The sequence below is a fragment of the Rutidosis leptorrhynchoides genome, chromosome 1 (assembly GCF_046630445.1).
Source record: "Rutidosis leptorrhynchoides isolate AG116_Rl617_1_P2 chromosome 1, CSIRO_AGI_Rlap_v1, whole genome shotgun sequence".
NCBI classification, from domain to species: Eukaryota; Viridiplantae; Streptophyta; class Magnoliopsida; order Asterales; family Asteraceae; genus Rutidosis; species Rutidosis leptorrhynchoides.
In genome coordinates this window covers 85,196,827-85,212,960 of record NC_092333.1, presented here as the reverse complement: position 1 = coordinate 85,212,960, position 16,134 = coordinate 85,196,827, and the positions used below count along the sequence as shown (strand labels likewise).

Genomic DNA, 16,134 nt, shown 5'->3' with positions numbered 1-16,134 from the left:
GGAAAAGTTCGGGTCACTACAGCAACTGATCAAATAAGTCATCAATCCTCGGTAGCGGATACCGATTCTTGATTGTCAGCTTGTTCAATTCTCTGTAGTCGATACACAACCTCATCGACCCATCTTTTTTCTTAACAAATAGGACCGGAGCTCCCCAAGGCAAAGAACTCGGTCTAATAAATCCCTTGTCTAACAACTCTTGCAATTGTCTAGACAACTCTTGAAGTTCTGGGGGTGCAAGTCTGTACGGTGCGCGAGCCACTGGTGCCGCTCCTGGCACTAAGTCTATCTGAAACTCAATTTCTCGATGCGGTGGGAGACCAGGTAATTCCTCCGGAAAAACTTCAAGAAATTCCTTAACTATAGGAACATCTTCGGGTCTCCTTTCTTCTGGTACAATTTGGCTTACATGAGCCAAGAATGCGATACATCCCTTTCTCACATACTTCTGGACTTTCAAGTAATTAATGAGATGTAATTGTGAGCCATTCTTCTCACCATAAACCATCATAGGTTCACCGTCAGCAATAGGAATACGAATAGCCTTTAGGTCACAGACCACCTCGACTTTGTTATCAGCTAACCAGTCCATTCCAACCACAAAGTCAAAACTTCCCAGTTTAATAGGTATCACATTAATGCTAAAAGGCTTACTTTCTAACATCAAAGTACAATCACGATAAATCTTATCAGCTCTCATCAAGTTACCATTCCCTAGTTCTATGGAATACACGTTATTTAGGGGAGAAACAGGTTTCTTAACATTGTGACAAATATCCTTTGATATAAAACTTCTATCAGCGCCAGTATCAAACAAAACATAAACAAGTTGATCATCAAGTGAAAACGTACCCGTGACTAGCTTTGGATCATCATGAGCTTCCGCAGAATTGATGTTGAACGCCCTTCCTCGAGCATTTCCATTATTATTCTTAGGACAGTCCTTCTTGAAATGACCTGGCTGTCCACAACCATAACAGTTCTTACCACCATTAGCATTGTTCGCGTTGCTTGCAGTGCTGTTGTTGTTGGTGTTGCCGTTGAGATTAACCTTGCAATCTTTTGACAAATGACCAAACTTCTTACACTTGGCGCAATCCAGCACTTTGCATTCCCCACTATGGTGCTTTCCGCATCTTCCACACAATGGTAGCTTTCCCTTGTAATTCGTGTTGGACGAAGATCCCTTCTCAAAGTTACGGGGCATCTCTTGCTTCCCTCCTCGATTCTGTGCGAGACTCCCAACAATGTTCTCACTTCGTTTTCTTTTTCCATTAACTTCATTCCCTGTAACAGGAACCTCTTTTCCTTCCGATCGGCTAACTTGCTTCATCCTGTTTATCCCCATGTTGATGACTCCGAGTATTGTCTTTGGTTGATGGGAAAGGACAAAACCAAACACTTCCATCGGCAATCCCGACATATACCTCTCGATTGCTCTTTCCGTTGATGAGACCAAATGTGGGCAAAGCAACGATAGTTCCCGGAATCGGGTAGTGTAACTAGCAATGTCGTTTCCAATGACCCTTAGGTTCAGAAGTTCATTTTCCCATCTTATCCGCTCTCGTCGAGGACAGTATTTCTCAATCGTGCAATCAAAACCTGCAGCTATAAGAGCTTCCGTCACACGCTGGTTAACGAGTTCTTCCAATTGAGCCTCGAGCATTTCCGTAGTAAACATGGTCTCCTTCTACACAAACGATACATCGAGGTAAGATCAATGAAAAACAGAGTTACTAAAAATATACTAGCAACGAGTGTTGAAGACTAGTAATTAATAGTACGAAAAGATTCGCTAGTAGTGAGAAGTAGTGTAAGTAGTGATAGTAGTATTAGTAGTAACACTAGTGGTAGTAGTAGTGGTACTAGTGTTATGTAGTGATAGTGGTGATAGTAACACTAAGTAGTAACATTAATGGCAATAGTAGTAGTATAACATAACACAAGTATTATGATCATACAAGTTACTAAATACAAAATATTACCACATGCAATAAAAGATAATAGTTACCAATAGCATAATCCACCATTAATATAAGTATAATTCAAGAGTGATAAACCAAATTCCAAAGTAATAAACCAAACAATAAACATAATGTGCTAATAGCCCGGTTTATAACACCCGGTAAGTCTTATATAATCAATTAAAGAAGGTATGGCGGATGAAAAAGGAAAGAAGCTCATGGTCAACGACCCTTCACTTCCTCTTCTGTCGGGTACGGAAGGCAGGTCCATCAGCCCTCGGCCTATTACGTTCCGCCTCTAACGCAGCAACCCTGGCAGTTAAGGCTGCTATCAATCTCGCCATCTCAACGAACCTTGCTTCAGCCTCGTACGTATAAGTATTTATACCTGTGACTCTTTCCTCCATCCTCTCTAGATCATCGGGGTGCGGATATGTCCTAGCAATATCGCTCAAGGCGTTAACACGATCAACAATATCCCTGTTACGGTTAGTATGAACCAAATCCAATGCATAAAGGTTCACGGGATGGTTAGGTATCCGATGCGGAGCAGGTACTGGTGCTGGGGTTGGAGCATTCACCTCAGCCACACTGGAGTCGCTGTCACTGCTTCCTGAATCCTGTGACATCTAACTCATAGTACAAGAACACAAACAAAGCAGATTAGTCAAGTAAATAACGTTAGTCACAAAGTACTCATGTAATGACCAAGTCCCGGTCGTAGTCTATACTCATCAAGGCGTCCTAATGACCAAATTAGACACACTAATGCAAGTCCTAGTTTCCCTACGAACCGTTAGCTCTGATACCAACTATAACACCCCGCCAAAATACCATCTGACGGCGTGTTAACTTCGATCCCACAGTTAACAGTTACGCCCTCTATATGAGACGTTTAAAGCAATCGCATTTAATTTTATTTAAATTAATAACTTTCAAAAACAAAAGTCAGAGATCCCAAAATAGAAACACTGTTGTGATCGTAACCACAAGCCAACAGTATTTAAACAGTTATAAAAGTTTTAAATGCGAAAGTAAATAATGTTCTTTAAAATCTAATGCTGACTCCATGGCCAGACATGCAGCAAACACAGCGGAAGCATACCTCTTAAGGACCTGAGAATAACAACACGCAAAAACAGGTCAACAAATAATGTTGATGAATCTACAGGTTTAAAGTAACGTAACAATGTCTGAAAAACAGTTATCAGAAAAATAGTTTAATGTCATTGACCACAAGATTCTATCGCAAGCATAAACCGAGCACCTGAATACTAGCATTAACCCGAGTATAAAAACCACTACACCCGACCTTACCTCATAAAATGTTATACATTGTTCAGATGTATTAAATGTTCAAAGTAATTGTGCCTACCAAATGGTATTAAAAGTATTCAAGCTAGAGGCTTTTTGAACAAACTCAATATGCATATGTGTAGTACTCATGTCAATATAAAGCATTTGAAAATGTAAATATAACAGCGTGTATTCTCATCCCTGAAAACATGTAAAAAGCGGGACTGTAGACTCACCTTTGAATAAGCTCGGAATGAAAGACAAATGACTTGTACGGTTTAGACCCGAGTAATGTAACCTAAGTATACGTATGTAGGTTGGTCAATATATGTATCTTATATAAGTGTGGTTTCATAGTGTACGTTGTCTTATTGCTCGACTCGACGCGATTTAAAGTAAAAGTCAACTATATCATGCAAGTCAAACAAAGTCAACCGAAGTCAAACCAAAAGTCAAACTTGGTCAACTAAAGTCAACATCAGTAGGTTCATGTCAAATATTGGTCAATAAGTCAAACCTAAGTCAAACAATACATTTTAGGTCATGAATAATCATTTTCACAATTTCAGTTTATCGTCATGCACCAAATTTATGAACACGTAGCATATTTAGCACATTACCTCATAGTACAAAATTCATTAAAACATGGAAAGCTCCAGATCATAAATAGACTCAAAATCGATTCCAAAAAGTCTGGCCAGGGACTCAAACGACAATTAAAAGTCAGGAATCAGAAGGAATACATTTGGGGTTTGCCAGGTCAGTTTCTGACCGCGCACTGATTTCATTTCGGCTATAACCGGTGTTAGAAACATGAAATTGATACAAGACCAGTGGCCATAGTTCAAGGACAAATCAAAGTAACACATATAAAAAATCTAGCCACTTTTGTTTAGCCAATTTGTACAGTTTATTCGTGCAAGTTGATCATTCAGTTTTCAGTTCAAATCAGAATTCACATAAAGTATGGCTCTATTGTGCCCAATGCATAAGGTTTCAGAGATTGACATAAACTAAAAATAAGTCACATATCATGTTAAGTTTCATTTTCCAGAAGCATACATTCTCAATCAATATACAAAATTCACAAAGTACAAAACCGTGTTCAATTTACAGATTCGATTCCCATTTCGTTAGTCACATTCGCATACGATTATCCGAAGATCTAGATACAATTAGCCTATGATATCTTCATGAAAGATGAAGTACTTTTTGTCTATTTTTCAAATATGCAAAGCTTCAATCACATAAGTTAACACATTTTATCATGCAAGGTTATTTTCATGCAAGTGCTGTATAAAACTACATTTACACTAATTCTAGCACATCTCGGGCTATACATAAGCAAACGACATGATATCCTAGTCTAACTTGAGTGTTTTTAAATTATCTTTCCAGTGATATAAGTCTCACATGCCAATTCGTTTTCTATCAATACCAGATTTCTGATCAAACAACAAAAACACAACGATAATTCAAATCGACATAACTTAATCATACGGAAACGAAATCAAGCGAATCCAAAGCCTAAACTCAATAGTTTTTCGCAAGGAATCTGATTATAACATAATAATTAACATTTGAAAAACTTAATTTTTCTGATCAAACAAATACAAATTCGTTTTTAAACCCTAGCGCATCAAACAATCAAAATAACGATTACAATTAACACGTACGCGTATGGACTTGAGCAATTGACAACCTAACTATGAAACTTTATAAAAATCAGATTTTTAAGAATTAGGGTTCATGCAATTATACCTTTGATCGCTAAATTAAATACACCAACGCATAGAGGAGATCGAGAATTGCAACTTTCGTGTTCAAGGTTTTATCAAAAGATCAAAAATTGAAGGTGATGATGATGGTGATGTTGGGCGACGATGGGGAAGAGCCAGGGAGAGATCGACAGCAGTTTTTGTGTAAGGGTTTACTAATTTTAGGTTAATACTTCTATTTATACTAACCCTAGTTTCACAAATTAGCACATAAGCCCCTAAACTTACAAAAATTGAAACATAAGGGGGTGAGGGGGAGGGGTCGGCCGAATGGGGCCCACCATGGGTTCCCGGGTTCTCGTTTTGCAATTCCGTGTATTCGTGGTCCGTTTTAAGTGTCATTTAGTCGTACCGAAGGCCCGGAACGCTAATCCGATCGTTAAACGCAACCAATCGCTTAATTTATTAAAAACTCAATAAATTAAATATTTTAAAAAGTTAATAATTAATTAAATTAATTATTAAAATAAACCCGAGCGTTTCGCTGCTCAAAAAGCTATTATCAAGATCGTATCGTTTTTATCGTATTTCATTATCCGAAATATTTATTTGAATTAATATCAACCCATATCAATTATTGAAACCCTCCAAAGGTCAAGTACGCATTTAATACACGTAAACACATAAAAGTTAAATAATCGCCGTTAAATAAACTAACGGAAGGTTAACGAAAGTAACGGAAAAATCAGGGTTGTTACAGAATCTACGAACAGGTCATCTTGGTAAAGTTCGTTTGGCTAATGATCATTTGCTTGACATTACAGGGATTGGAGATTTAGAGCTGAAGACCTCTTTGGGCACTAGTTGGACCTTGGAAAATGTCCGAGTTATTTCTGGCCTAAAGAAGAAACTAATCTCTGTTGGACAACTTGATGATCAAGGATATAGTGTGCTATTTGGTGAAGGTCAGTGGAAAGTAATAAAGGGGAACTTAGTAATAGCCAAGGGTAAGAAGAGAGGCACTCTTTATATGGTAGAAGTTCCAGCTAATGAAGTAAATACAGTTTCCAATGATCGAAGCTTAACCAGTCAGTGGCACCAACGTTTAGGTCACATGAGTGACAAAGGAATGAAAATGCTAGTGTCAAATGGTAAAATTCCTGGTTTGAAGAGAGTTAAATCGGACTTTTACGAGTCATGTGTTCTAGGAAAGAAGAAGAAGGTCACCTTTGCAAAAGCAGGCAGAACATTAAAGGCTTAGAAGTTGGAGCTAGTACACACGGATATGTTCGGGCCTACTCATGTTTCTTCATTGGGAGGAGCACGCTATTATGTTACTTTCATCGATGATTCAACACGCAAGGTATGAGTTTACTTTCTTAAAAATAAATCTGATGTATTTGAATCTTTTAAGAAATGGAAATCTGCTGTTGAATTATCTTGTGATTTGAAGGTAAAATGCTTGAAGTCGGATAATGGAGGAGAATACATCAGCACCGAATTCGTTAACTATTGTGCTGATCATGGTATTTGGATGATCAAGACGGTTCCAGGTATTCCACAACAAAACGGAGTTGCATAAAGAATGAATCGTACTTTAAATGAGAGAGCACGTAGCATGAGACTTAATTGTGGGCTACCAAAGACTCTATGGGCTGATGCAGTAAGCACTGCCGCTTATTTGATCAACCGTTCTCCATCAGCTCCGCTTGATTTCAAAATACCCGAAGAAGAATGGAGAGGTAAAGCAATCAGTTATGAGCATCTAAAAATCTTTGGGTGCAGTGCATATGATATTAATAAAGATGGTGACAAACTTGATGCAAAAGCAAAGAAGTACGTGTTCATTGGTTATGGGGGAGATGACATGGGTTACAGGTTATGGGATAACAAGGAAAAACATGTTATCAGAAGTAAACATGCCACCTTCAATGAAGCAGAATTGTACAAGGATTTCAACTCAACACCAAAAGAAAAAGAATCAGTTGAATTTGAGGTTGACACATAGACAACAAGAGAGGATGAAAGGGAAACTCCAGAGTTTGAACTGAAGTTCCAGTGGGAGTTCCTAACAGTGAAAGCTCGGAATCTGATCACGAGCAGACTTCGGAAAGTGGGAGCTCAGATTCTGATGATGAGCAGCCCCCACAGCCCCCACCACAATCAGACCAGTCCAATTGGTTCAGGAGATCTACACGAGTCACAAGACAGCCAGAGAGGTTTAGTCTAACAGTTAACTATCTTCTTTTGACAGAAAATGGGGAACCAGAAAGTTATTCTGAGGCAATGAAGGTGAAAGATTCGTTCCAGTGGGAGCAGGCTATGAAAAGCGAGATGGAATCTTTATTGAAAAATCAAACTTGGAGGTTAACCAAGTTACCACCAGGAAAAAGGGTCTTACAGAATAAATGGGTTTTCAGAGTCAAGGATGAAGGGGATGGTTCTAAACGATACAAAGCAAGATTAGTTGTCAAAGGATTTCAACAAAAGAAAGGAGTCGACTATGCTGAAATCTTTTCTCCAGTAGTTAAGATGACGACTATCATATTGGTTCTAAGTATGGTGGCAACCGAGAAGTTACACTTAGAACAGTTGGATGTTAAAACAGCCTTCCTGCATGGCAACATTGAGGAAGACATTTATATGTCTCAACCAGAGGGGTTTTGTGTCAAAGGAAAGGAGAATCTTGTGTGTAATCTAAAGAAAAGCTTGTATGGTTTGAAACAAGCTCCTAGACAGTGGTACTTGAAATTTGATAATTTCATGGAGAAGACAGGATTCGTGAGAAGTTCTACAGATTATTGCTGTTATTTGAAGAAGTTCAAGAGCTCCTATATTATTTATTGCTGTTATTTGAAGAAGTTCAAGAGCTCCTATATTATATTGCTTCTTTATGTCGATGATATGTTAATTGCAGGTTCTGATATGATTGAAACTAGTGAAATGACCCGTGGAATCACGGGTTTGTTTAAACGAAACAGTTTAATGATATGTTTTAGGTATTAAGTGAACTTAAATGTTAAAGTTATTTAGTTTAATGACCCGGGAAACCTCATAGTCCGACCAAGAAACTCGTCAGCTGAACATTTCATCAAACACTAAAATGCATATTAAACAATCATCATTCAATCATAAGAGATAATATTGGTTGTCATTTTATTTTAAAAATATAAATTAAAAATGTAAATATAAAATTGATTTCCTTATGCCTAACTTTTATACCTCCTCGTACTCAATTCAAAATAATTAAATACAATAATTTAAAATTATTTAATTTTAATAATTAAAATAATTATTAATAAGATTTAATAATAATAATTAATTAATAAGATTTAATTTAATTCAAAATTATTTAGATTAATGACATCACCCACTATGCTTAGATTTTTTTCTTTTTCTTTTTGATTTTTTCTTAACAAAGGAATTAGCCTAATTATGACATCATCATTTTAGCAATATAATAGAAACTATAGATACGCAATTTGAAGAAGCAATTATCTAGAGAATTTGAAATGAAGGATCTCGGGCCAGCTAAGCAGATTCTCGGTATGAGTATATGCAGGAATAAAGATGGGTCAGTTTCTTTATCTCAAGAAAAGTATATTCGCAAGGTTCTTGAAAAGTTCATAATGAATGGTGAGTCTACAAAGCCAAGAAACACACCGTTGGGAAGTCATATAAAACTTTCTAAACATCAGTCTCCTAAAACTGAAGTAGAAAAAGCAGAAATGGCTAAGGTTCCTTATGCATCCGCAGTGGGTAGTCTAATGTACGCTATGGTGTGTACAAGACCTAGTATAGCACATGAAGTTGGGATGGTAAGTCGCTTTATGTCAGCTCCAGGGAAAGAACATTGGGAAGCAGTGAAGTGGATACTGCGGTATTTAAAGGGTACTCCCAAAGTTGGGTTATGTTTCAAGGGCAGGGATAATACTCTCAGGGGTTATTCTGATGCAGATCTGGGTAGATGCAATAATACCTTCAAGAGCACCACCGGGTATGTATTCACTATAGGAGGAACAGCAGTGAGTTGGATGTCTAGGCTTCAAAAGAGCGTTGCTCTATCTACTACTGAAGCAGAATACATGGCCTTGACTGAAGCCAGTAAAGAACTAGTGTGGTTGAAGACATTCATGAGAGAACTGGGTAGCAAACAGACAGAATTTGTCTTATATTGTGATAATGAGAGCGCAATAAAGTTAGCAAAGAATCCAGTCTATCATGCTAAGACGAAGCACATTGGCATGAAGTATCACTTTATCGGAGAACGGATAAGCAATGGAACATTTAATCTGGAGAGCATTCCAGGTTCAAAGAATCCGGCAGATATGTTCACCAAACCAGTAACGCTGGATAAGTTGAAGCTGTGCATAGCTTCAACTGGCCTTCAGGAACATTGAAGAGAAGGCAGGAACTAGAGAGAGATGAGATGAGCTGAGTCTTGCATTGCAGAAGTACAAGAGTGCAGATCGATGTTATTCGAAGCCTCCAAGTGAGAGATTGTTGAGGTGTAGGCTTCGGTATTTAAGCCCAATAAATCGGCCTGGAGTTTACTTGGTGACCAAGTCAGGGTCTGGCCAACCCTAATTGGTTGGGCCGACTTTATTTGTGTTTCTTAGTCTATGTATAGTCTTTCATTGTACATGTATTGTAACACCCTCCAAATTAATAATATACTCTCTAGTTCCAAAGTGGATGTAGGTTTCACCTAGAAATCGAACCACTATAATTCTCGTGTTCTTTTATTCTGTGTTTATATTTTTCGGTTATTGCTTGTTTGTGATTGCTATTCGATTAGGGTTGTTACTCTGATCAAAGGCAGGTTCAAGCCTTAACAACATTTGTAAGGGTGCAAACCAAAGTCTCACATCGGTCATGGGATAAAACAAATGTATGTATATAAGTCTAAGGGGAAGTCCCTATATCACCAATTGGTTTTAGAAAAGGATGGACTTTTGGGCTTATATTGCAGGACATTGTGTTTGGGCTATACGATCCTTACAAAGTGGTATCAGAACTAGGCTATAGCCCCGATGTGGTGGACGGCGCAGTAGGGCGCACCCATGAGCGCACGCAGCGACGTGGCACACCCCTCGGTCTTGGGCAGCGATGAGTGGACCCAGCTCTCGTTCGAGGGGGACCCTGGCACGATGAGTTGATCCTGGAAGCCTTGTATCAAAATCTCCCTGCCCTCCCACCAGGTTGAGAGTTCCGAGTTGGCGGCGGTAAAGGTTGGATCCAGACTATCGTTGGAGGGGAGGCCTAGATGGACTTAGGTTTGAGGGGAGGTTTGTAAGGGTGCAAACCAAAGTCCCACATCGGTCATGGGATAAAACAAACGTATGTATATAAGTCTAAGGGGAAGTACCTCTATCACCAATTGGTTTTAGAAAAGGATGGACTCTTGGGCTTATATTGCAGGACATTTGTTTGGGCTATACGATCTTTACAGAAGGTGGTGGGTGGGTGGGTGGTGGTGATGGGTGGGTGGTGGTGATGGTTAGTGGTTGGTGGTTGTGGTGGATAATGGTGGTGGTGGTGGATAATGGTGGTGGTTGAAGGTGGTGGGTGGGTGGTGGTGGTTGATGGTGGCGGTTGGTGGTGGGGGTAGGTGGGTGGTGGTGGTGGTTGGTGGTGGTTGGTGTTGTGGTGGTGCTTGGTGGTGGTGGCCGGTGGTTAGTGGTTGGTGGTGGTGGGTGGTGGTGCTGGTTGGTGGTTAGTGGTTGTGGTAGGTGGTGGTTGATGGTGGGTGGTTGGTTGGTGGTGGTGGTTGGTGGTGGGTGTCGATGGTGGTAGTTGTGGTTGGTGGTAGGTGGTGGTAGGTGGTGGGTGGTGGTGGTAGGTGGTGGTGGGTGGTGGTGGTAGCGTTGATTGGTGGTGATGGGTGGTAGCGTTGGTTGCGGTGGTTGGTGGTGATGGTGGTTGGTGGTGGTGGGTGGGTGGTTGGTGGTGGTGGGTGGTGGTGGTGGTTGGTGGTTGGTAGGTAGGTGGGTGGTGGTAATGGTGGTGGTGGTGGATAATGGTGGTGGTTGGAGGTGGTGGGTGGTGGTTGGTGATGGTGGGTGGTGGTGGTGGTTGGTGGTGGTGAAGGGTGGTGGTTGTTGGTGTTGTGGTGGTGGTGCTTGGTGGTGGTGGCGGGTGGTGGTTGGTGGTGGTTGATGGTGGTGGGTGGCGGTTCAGGTTGATGGTGGTGGTTGATGGTGGTTGGTGGTGGTTGGTGGTGGTTGATGGTAGTGGTTGGTGGTGGTTAGTAGTGGTAGGTAGTTGTGGTAGGTGGTGGTGGTTGGTGGTGGGTGGTAGGTGTTGATGGTGGTGGTTGGTGGTAGGTGGTGGTTGGTGGTGGTAGGTGGTGGTAAGTGGTGGTGGGTGGTGGGTGGTGGTTGGTGGTAGGTGGAAGTGGTTGGTGGGTGGTTGTGGTGGTGGTGGTGGGTGGTGAGTGGTGGTGGATGGTGGTGTTAAGTTATTAAATATGTAAATGTAAATTAATATGTGTAATCTTTATTAAATGTTAAAGGACAATAATACCCTTATTAATTTCCAACAATATAAATCGCGAAACATGGGAATATGATAGACTAGCACTTGATTTTTAAGATGAATGGTTGATATCGCTTCTCCCGCTTCCCCCCAAAGTGTTACTTACCCATTGAACATGCCTATATATATATATATACTAGGTTTTGAGCCCGTGCGTTGCACGGCTACTCACAAACCGTCATAAAATAGTTATATATAGTTACATAATTTATATTCTATGAGATAAGCTTTAAAGTTGAACTAATAATGATTTACCAAGGAAACAATATATACATATCATCAACTCTGCCTCAAACGTTTGAAATGATGACAGAAGATGTCTATTATAAATAAAATTCAATCCATTAAAATATAACACATTGCTACTTAGTCAAACCAAACCAACAAAGTACCAGTTAGTCTTTTCTTCCCAGTATTCATAATATATCAAGCGTTGTAGAATTAATGAATTTTAATGTTTAACAACTGAACCATTTTAATTTGCCCAACTCAAGTTTATGCAAGACCTTACCATTTTGACCACCAAAAGTCAAACGATCATTCATATTTTTTTATGCATTATTACGGAAAGTTTTGGATCCATAATCAAAAAATGATAAGTGATAGAAATATACGTTCCAATTAGAATTACATCCAATTGACCACATCCAACGCGTGAAGCCTTTTTATTAATTTGTCAACATGACTTATGGTATTTCTAAAACTACAAATACAACCTGTCATTTCATTGGTTTGTTTGGATTTGCGATTTAAGGATTCATGAATTCAGAACATATTCATTTGTTCTTCTTCAAGTACCTATTGTTTGCACTTCGCAGTTGTTGTCTCTCAGTATCGATTGCTTTGAGTGCCTCATTAGCATGTTGGCGTGTGCAATCAAGCTCTTGTTGTAATTCTGACAACTGCAACGAAGCCTGCTTTTACTTTTTGTTGACTTCACGATACTAAGCCTTAAGGTCATCTTTCTCCTAAAAAAGATCTGTAATAACCAATTTGAGTCAATACACAAAGTCTGACATAAAAATAAAAATTAACCGTATATATACAATCTTATTAGTTATCACTGTAAAGGGCCCACAATTAAAATTAGCTTCTGAAATTTTTGGAATCGTTGTTTTGCTCGCTTGTGAAGCCTGTTCAACTTAGAATCAAGCTTGAAGTATTTCGCATCACGTTCTTTTACTTGTTCCCGACTCTTCTGAGCTGTGTCCATAAACAATAGTATACATTTTACCAAGATCAATAAAGTCAGCAAAACCAATAGCATAGAGTGTGCTCATACATTGAAAAGCAAGATACAATAGTCAAAGGATAAATCGGAATTTAATACAACCTTCGGTCAATTTAGCAGCAAGCTCTTGAGACTTTGAATCAGCTTCCGTGAGTATTCTGCTCGAAGATGCTCCAGAGCTGCCTCTGCAGCACTTCATGTTTGTCTTTCTATTACGAGTTCTCTGTTCAAAGCTTCTATTTTTTCATTCAACTCTTTTGAATATTCACAAGTCCCATTTCAGTCAAATGCTTATGCTTGACTCTCTGTATACGTTCTTCAGGTCCTGGAACTAAGACTTCAAATACTCATTTTGAAACTTGAGATCTACCATCATCTTAAATTAGTAAATTCAAATAATAATATTATGGCAAATATTATTCAAATCAATGATCAATGAATGTAACAATATTTGAATCAAACCTGAAAATTATGCTTCCATCGATATCGTTGTACGCTTTGTTTTTAATAAAGAAGATAAAATCATCGTTCCCATGAATTGGTGGAGAAATTAGAATTGCAGATAAGATCATCTATACGATTGATTAGCTGGGATTGAAATCTTTTGATTACAGCCATTGATTTTCCTTATCCGTTGATCAAAGCTGAAAATACATCTTTAATTTTGTTCGATAATTGTGGGTTGTTAGGGTTTGTTTGGGGAAAGAGTTCGTGGTTATTGTTCTGTGTTTATTATTTTTATTATTATTATTTTCTATATTACCGGGTTGTTAGTTTTAATGTTGAGATACTAATACTTTTAATGTAATACGTATTTTTATTTAATAGATGCCTTTTAATCAAAATTAGTCCTAATTTGACACCTGTAATTAACAGTTGTCATTAATTCCGTTTTTAAAGCATTTGATGACAATTAGGCTAATTAACACTCTCTTTTATATATATACTAGCTTAAGACCCGCAAAATTTGCGGGTTTCGGCAATAAAAATTGAAAAAGTATTATATTAGTTAAGAACACATAAATTGTATAGACCAAAATTTTTGTATAAGATTCAAATGATGCAATTCACGTAGAAGAACTAAATAAGCGCGGTAAATAAAGTATTAAAAACATAATGAATATAAGAAATGTTCAAACAAATAATAAAAGACGACAATTGATAGACTAAGTTTGGATAAAGCTAAATTGTTTTGTGACGAGTTTCCCAAAGGTTAGTTAAAGCAACCAATCGATTGAAGTAGTCACTTAGTGTTAACATTGAAGCCGCTTGTTGTTTTTCTTTAAGTATACTTCGTATCTCCTTTAAAGTCTTTTCACGTAGTCGATCACCCTACATAATAGACATAAGAAAAATACATATCAAAGTATTGCAATTTAAACGCATATATTGTAGTTATAAAGTGTATAAGGTTTAGTTTACCTTCTCCATTAAATCTAAGAAAATAGTGAATTTTCCTGTTAAAGATGACATATGACTTGCAAAATTTGTCATAGCACATTCATCACCTTTATTAACAAAATCTTGTCCAGTTAAAGAAGTTGCTATATTTCTTTGCAAATCTTCAAATTCTTTACTAATTTCACCTTCCTCATTCAAGAACTGTTCTTTCAAGTTGTCAAATTTGCTCTTTTGTCCATTTAACATTTCCACATGATTCATTATCAACTGGAAAAAAAAAAAAAATAACAAAGGTTTTAATAATTTAAATTAGATGTAAAAAAGAAAAAAAGATATAAATGTAGAACAAAGCTTTTAAAAAAATTAAATAGATGTATAATATTTAAAATAGTTTTTGAGCACTGTACTTTTCTGGTGTGTTTAATAAATTTCCTTGCTTTTCAAAAAAAAAAAAAAATTAAATAGATGTATAATAGTAAAAAAAGATATAAATGTTTTACAGTTAAATTAAAAACTAATTACCTCGATAACATCAGACGGACGAAATCCACCCATCCACATTATACAGCGTGCCGTATGTGGCATCCAACATCCGTGAATAATATTGAAAATGTCTATTTGTGCTGCTTCTCTCTTCATTTGAAAAAGTTTGTTATAATGTGAAAAAATTTCATCCAGAATGGGAGTAATAGCAGAAGCATTGAACATTGGTCGCATCCTTCTTAATAAATTTGTTATATATTGTTGTAGTTGTTCCAACCAATCCGAATATAATTTTCGAAAGTTCAGTGGATCTTAGTTATATCCATGTGTGTTCGACACCCAAAAAAAAAACAATCAGAAAGGCTCAACATTATAATAAAGAAAATTGTTTACAAATATAATATTGAGCATTAATATGAACTACGTTTAAACTTTACCATTGTTTATAATCTGTTCCCTTATATCCTGCATACATTTTAAGTAATTTATATTAGTTAATATAAAAATAAGTATTGAATAATATACACAACAATATCGATGGGAAGTTTATTTTTGTATTTTTTTTCCTAAATTGTCTGTAAGAAACTTTTTTAAATTACCTTTGAATGATCATCCTTTTGAATTTGAAGTTGTATAGATAGTTCTTGCACCCTTCTTTCCAATCCATTTACGTATGCCTACATTTTAATTATTGAACAACATGCTATTAGGTATTTATATATATACATTTTTTTCTAATGATAAAATACTATCTTGTTGACCGAACATCTAAAATAGAATGAAAAATTATTGATGAAACCAACCTCTTTCCTCAACCTGCATTTGATATTTGCCTCTCTTTGACGTTGTTTTTTCTTCAAAATCTATAGGCAATCAAAGGTATGTAGTTAATAACATTATAAAAATACAACCGTTGTTTCAGAGGTTACCAGGAACGTTTTAATCACTAACCTTTTCCTCCGTATTGATCTTGTTGTCTTTGTTCTTTGGTCCTTCAGTTGATTTATTATCTACCACCAATGGTTTGTTTTTCTTCACCATTTTTGTTTACTACCGCGTTTCAGAATGTGGAAACAAATGTTTATAGCGAAGATTATTTGTATACTGTTATGTTATTTGATCTATTTTAGTTGTAAAGTATTGATAATTATGTAAAAGATTACTAATACGAAAATTAAGGCAATAAATATTATTATGTTGACCAAATTATTGGTTAATTTTAGGTAACAAATATATTAATTAACAACAATTATGATTTGTATATAACTTCCTCCGTAAATATTTGATACACATTTTTTGTTTTTAAAATGATGATTAAGTATGGAAGTATGGATGTTATTTTAGGATCTTTAGGGATCATCGGATAATATTTGTAACTATTTTGAAAATTTGAATTTATTTTCTTTTTAATTGTCCAATGAATGCGTTGATTTCAAAGAATACGTATATTGTAATTTGTGGATACATTCTTAAAAACATTCATTTAGATGGTACATTCCAATTG

At 37.1% G+C, this 16,134-nt stretch overlaps 2 protein-coding genes across 6 annotated transcripts; both read right to left on the bottom strand.

The window, feature by feature from the left end:
- Nucleotides 1-12,120: 12,120 nt before the first annotated feature.
- Nucleotides 12,121-13,496, bottom strand: LOC139862352 (uncharacterized). Of its 5 annotated transcripts, none has more exons than XM_071850954.1 (4): nt 13,209-13,496; nt 12,849-13,122; nt 12,594-12,718; nt 12,121-12,494 (listed from the first exon to the last, which is right to left on the bottom strand). In XM_071850954.1, exons 2-4 carry the CDS (start codon nt 12,943-12,945, stop codon nt 12,306-12,308), a joined length of 411 nt encoding a protein of 136 aa, XP_071707055.1. In that variant the 5' UTR covers nt 12,946-13,122; nt 13,209-13,496; the 3' UTR covers nt 12,121-12,305. The 5 variants fall into 5 exon arrangements, with proteins under 5 accessions (XP_071707055.1, XP_071707062.1, XP_071707065.1 ...); XM_071850961.1 differs by having other exon boundaries at nt 12,849-13,112; XM_071850964.1 differs by having other exon boundaries at nt 12,849-13,077.
- Nucleotides 13,497-13,928: 432 nt separating this feature from the next.
- Nucleotides 13,929-14,864, bottom strand: LOC139886372 (transcription factor TGA2.3-like). Its single transcript, XM_071870158.1, has 3 exons — nt 14,670-14,864; nt 14,169-14,414; nt 13,929-14,078 (listed from the first exon to the last, which is right to left on the bottom strand). The coding sequence occupies exons 1-3, from the start codon at nt 14,862-14,864 to the stop codon at nt 13,929-13,931; spliced, it is 591 nt and encodes a 196-aa protein (XP_071726259.1).
- Nucleotides 14,865-16,134: the final 1,270 nt, after the last annotated feature.

Bases quoted from the DNA above. Each gene is read 5' to 3' on its own strand.
- LOC139862352 (XM_071850946.1), bottom strand. From the start codon at position 12,945: ATGAAGTGCTGCAGAGGCAGCTCTGGAGCATCTTCGAGCAGAATACTC. The intron at 12,719-12,848 runs GTTGTATTAAAT...TTATGGACACAG, and splicing joins TGCTGCTAAATTGACCGAAG to CTCAGAAGAGTCGGGAACAA. The intron at 12,495-12,593 runs GTGGGCCCTTTA...TGGTTATTACAG, and splicing joins TTCAGAAGCTAATTTTAATT to ATCTTTTTTAGGAGAAAGAT.
- LOC139886372 (XM_071870158.1), bottom strand. From the start codon at position 14,864: ATGCGACCAATGTTCAATGCTTCTGCTATTACTCCCATTCTGGATGAA. The intron at 14,415-14,669 runs GTAATTAGTTTT...TTTTTTTTCCAG, and splicing joins GTCCGTCTGATGTTATCGAG to TTGATAATGAATCATGTGGA. The intron at 14,079-14,168 runs GTAAACTAAACC...TCTATTATGTAG, and splicing joins TCTTAGATTTAATGGAGAAG to GGTGATCGACTACGTGAAAA.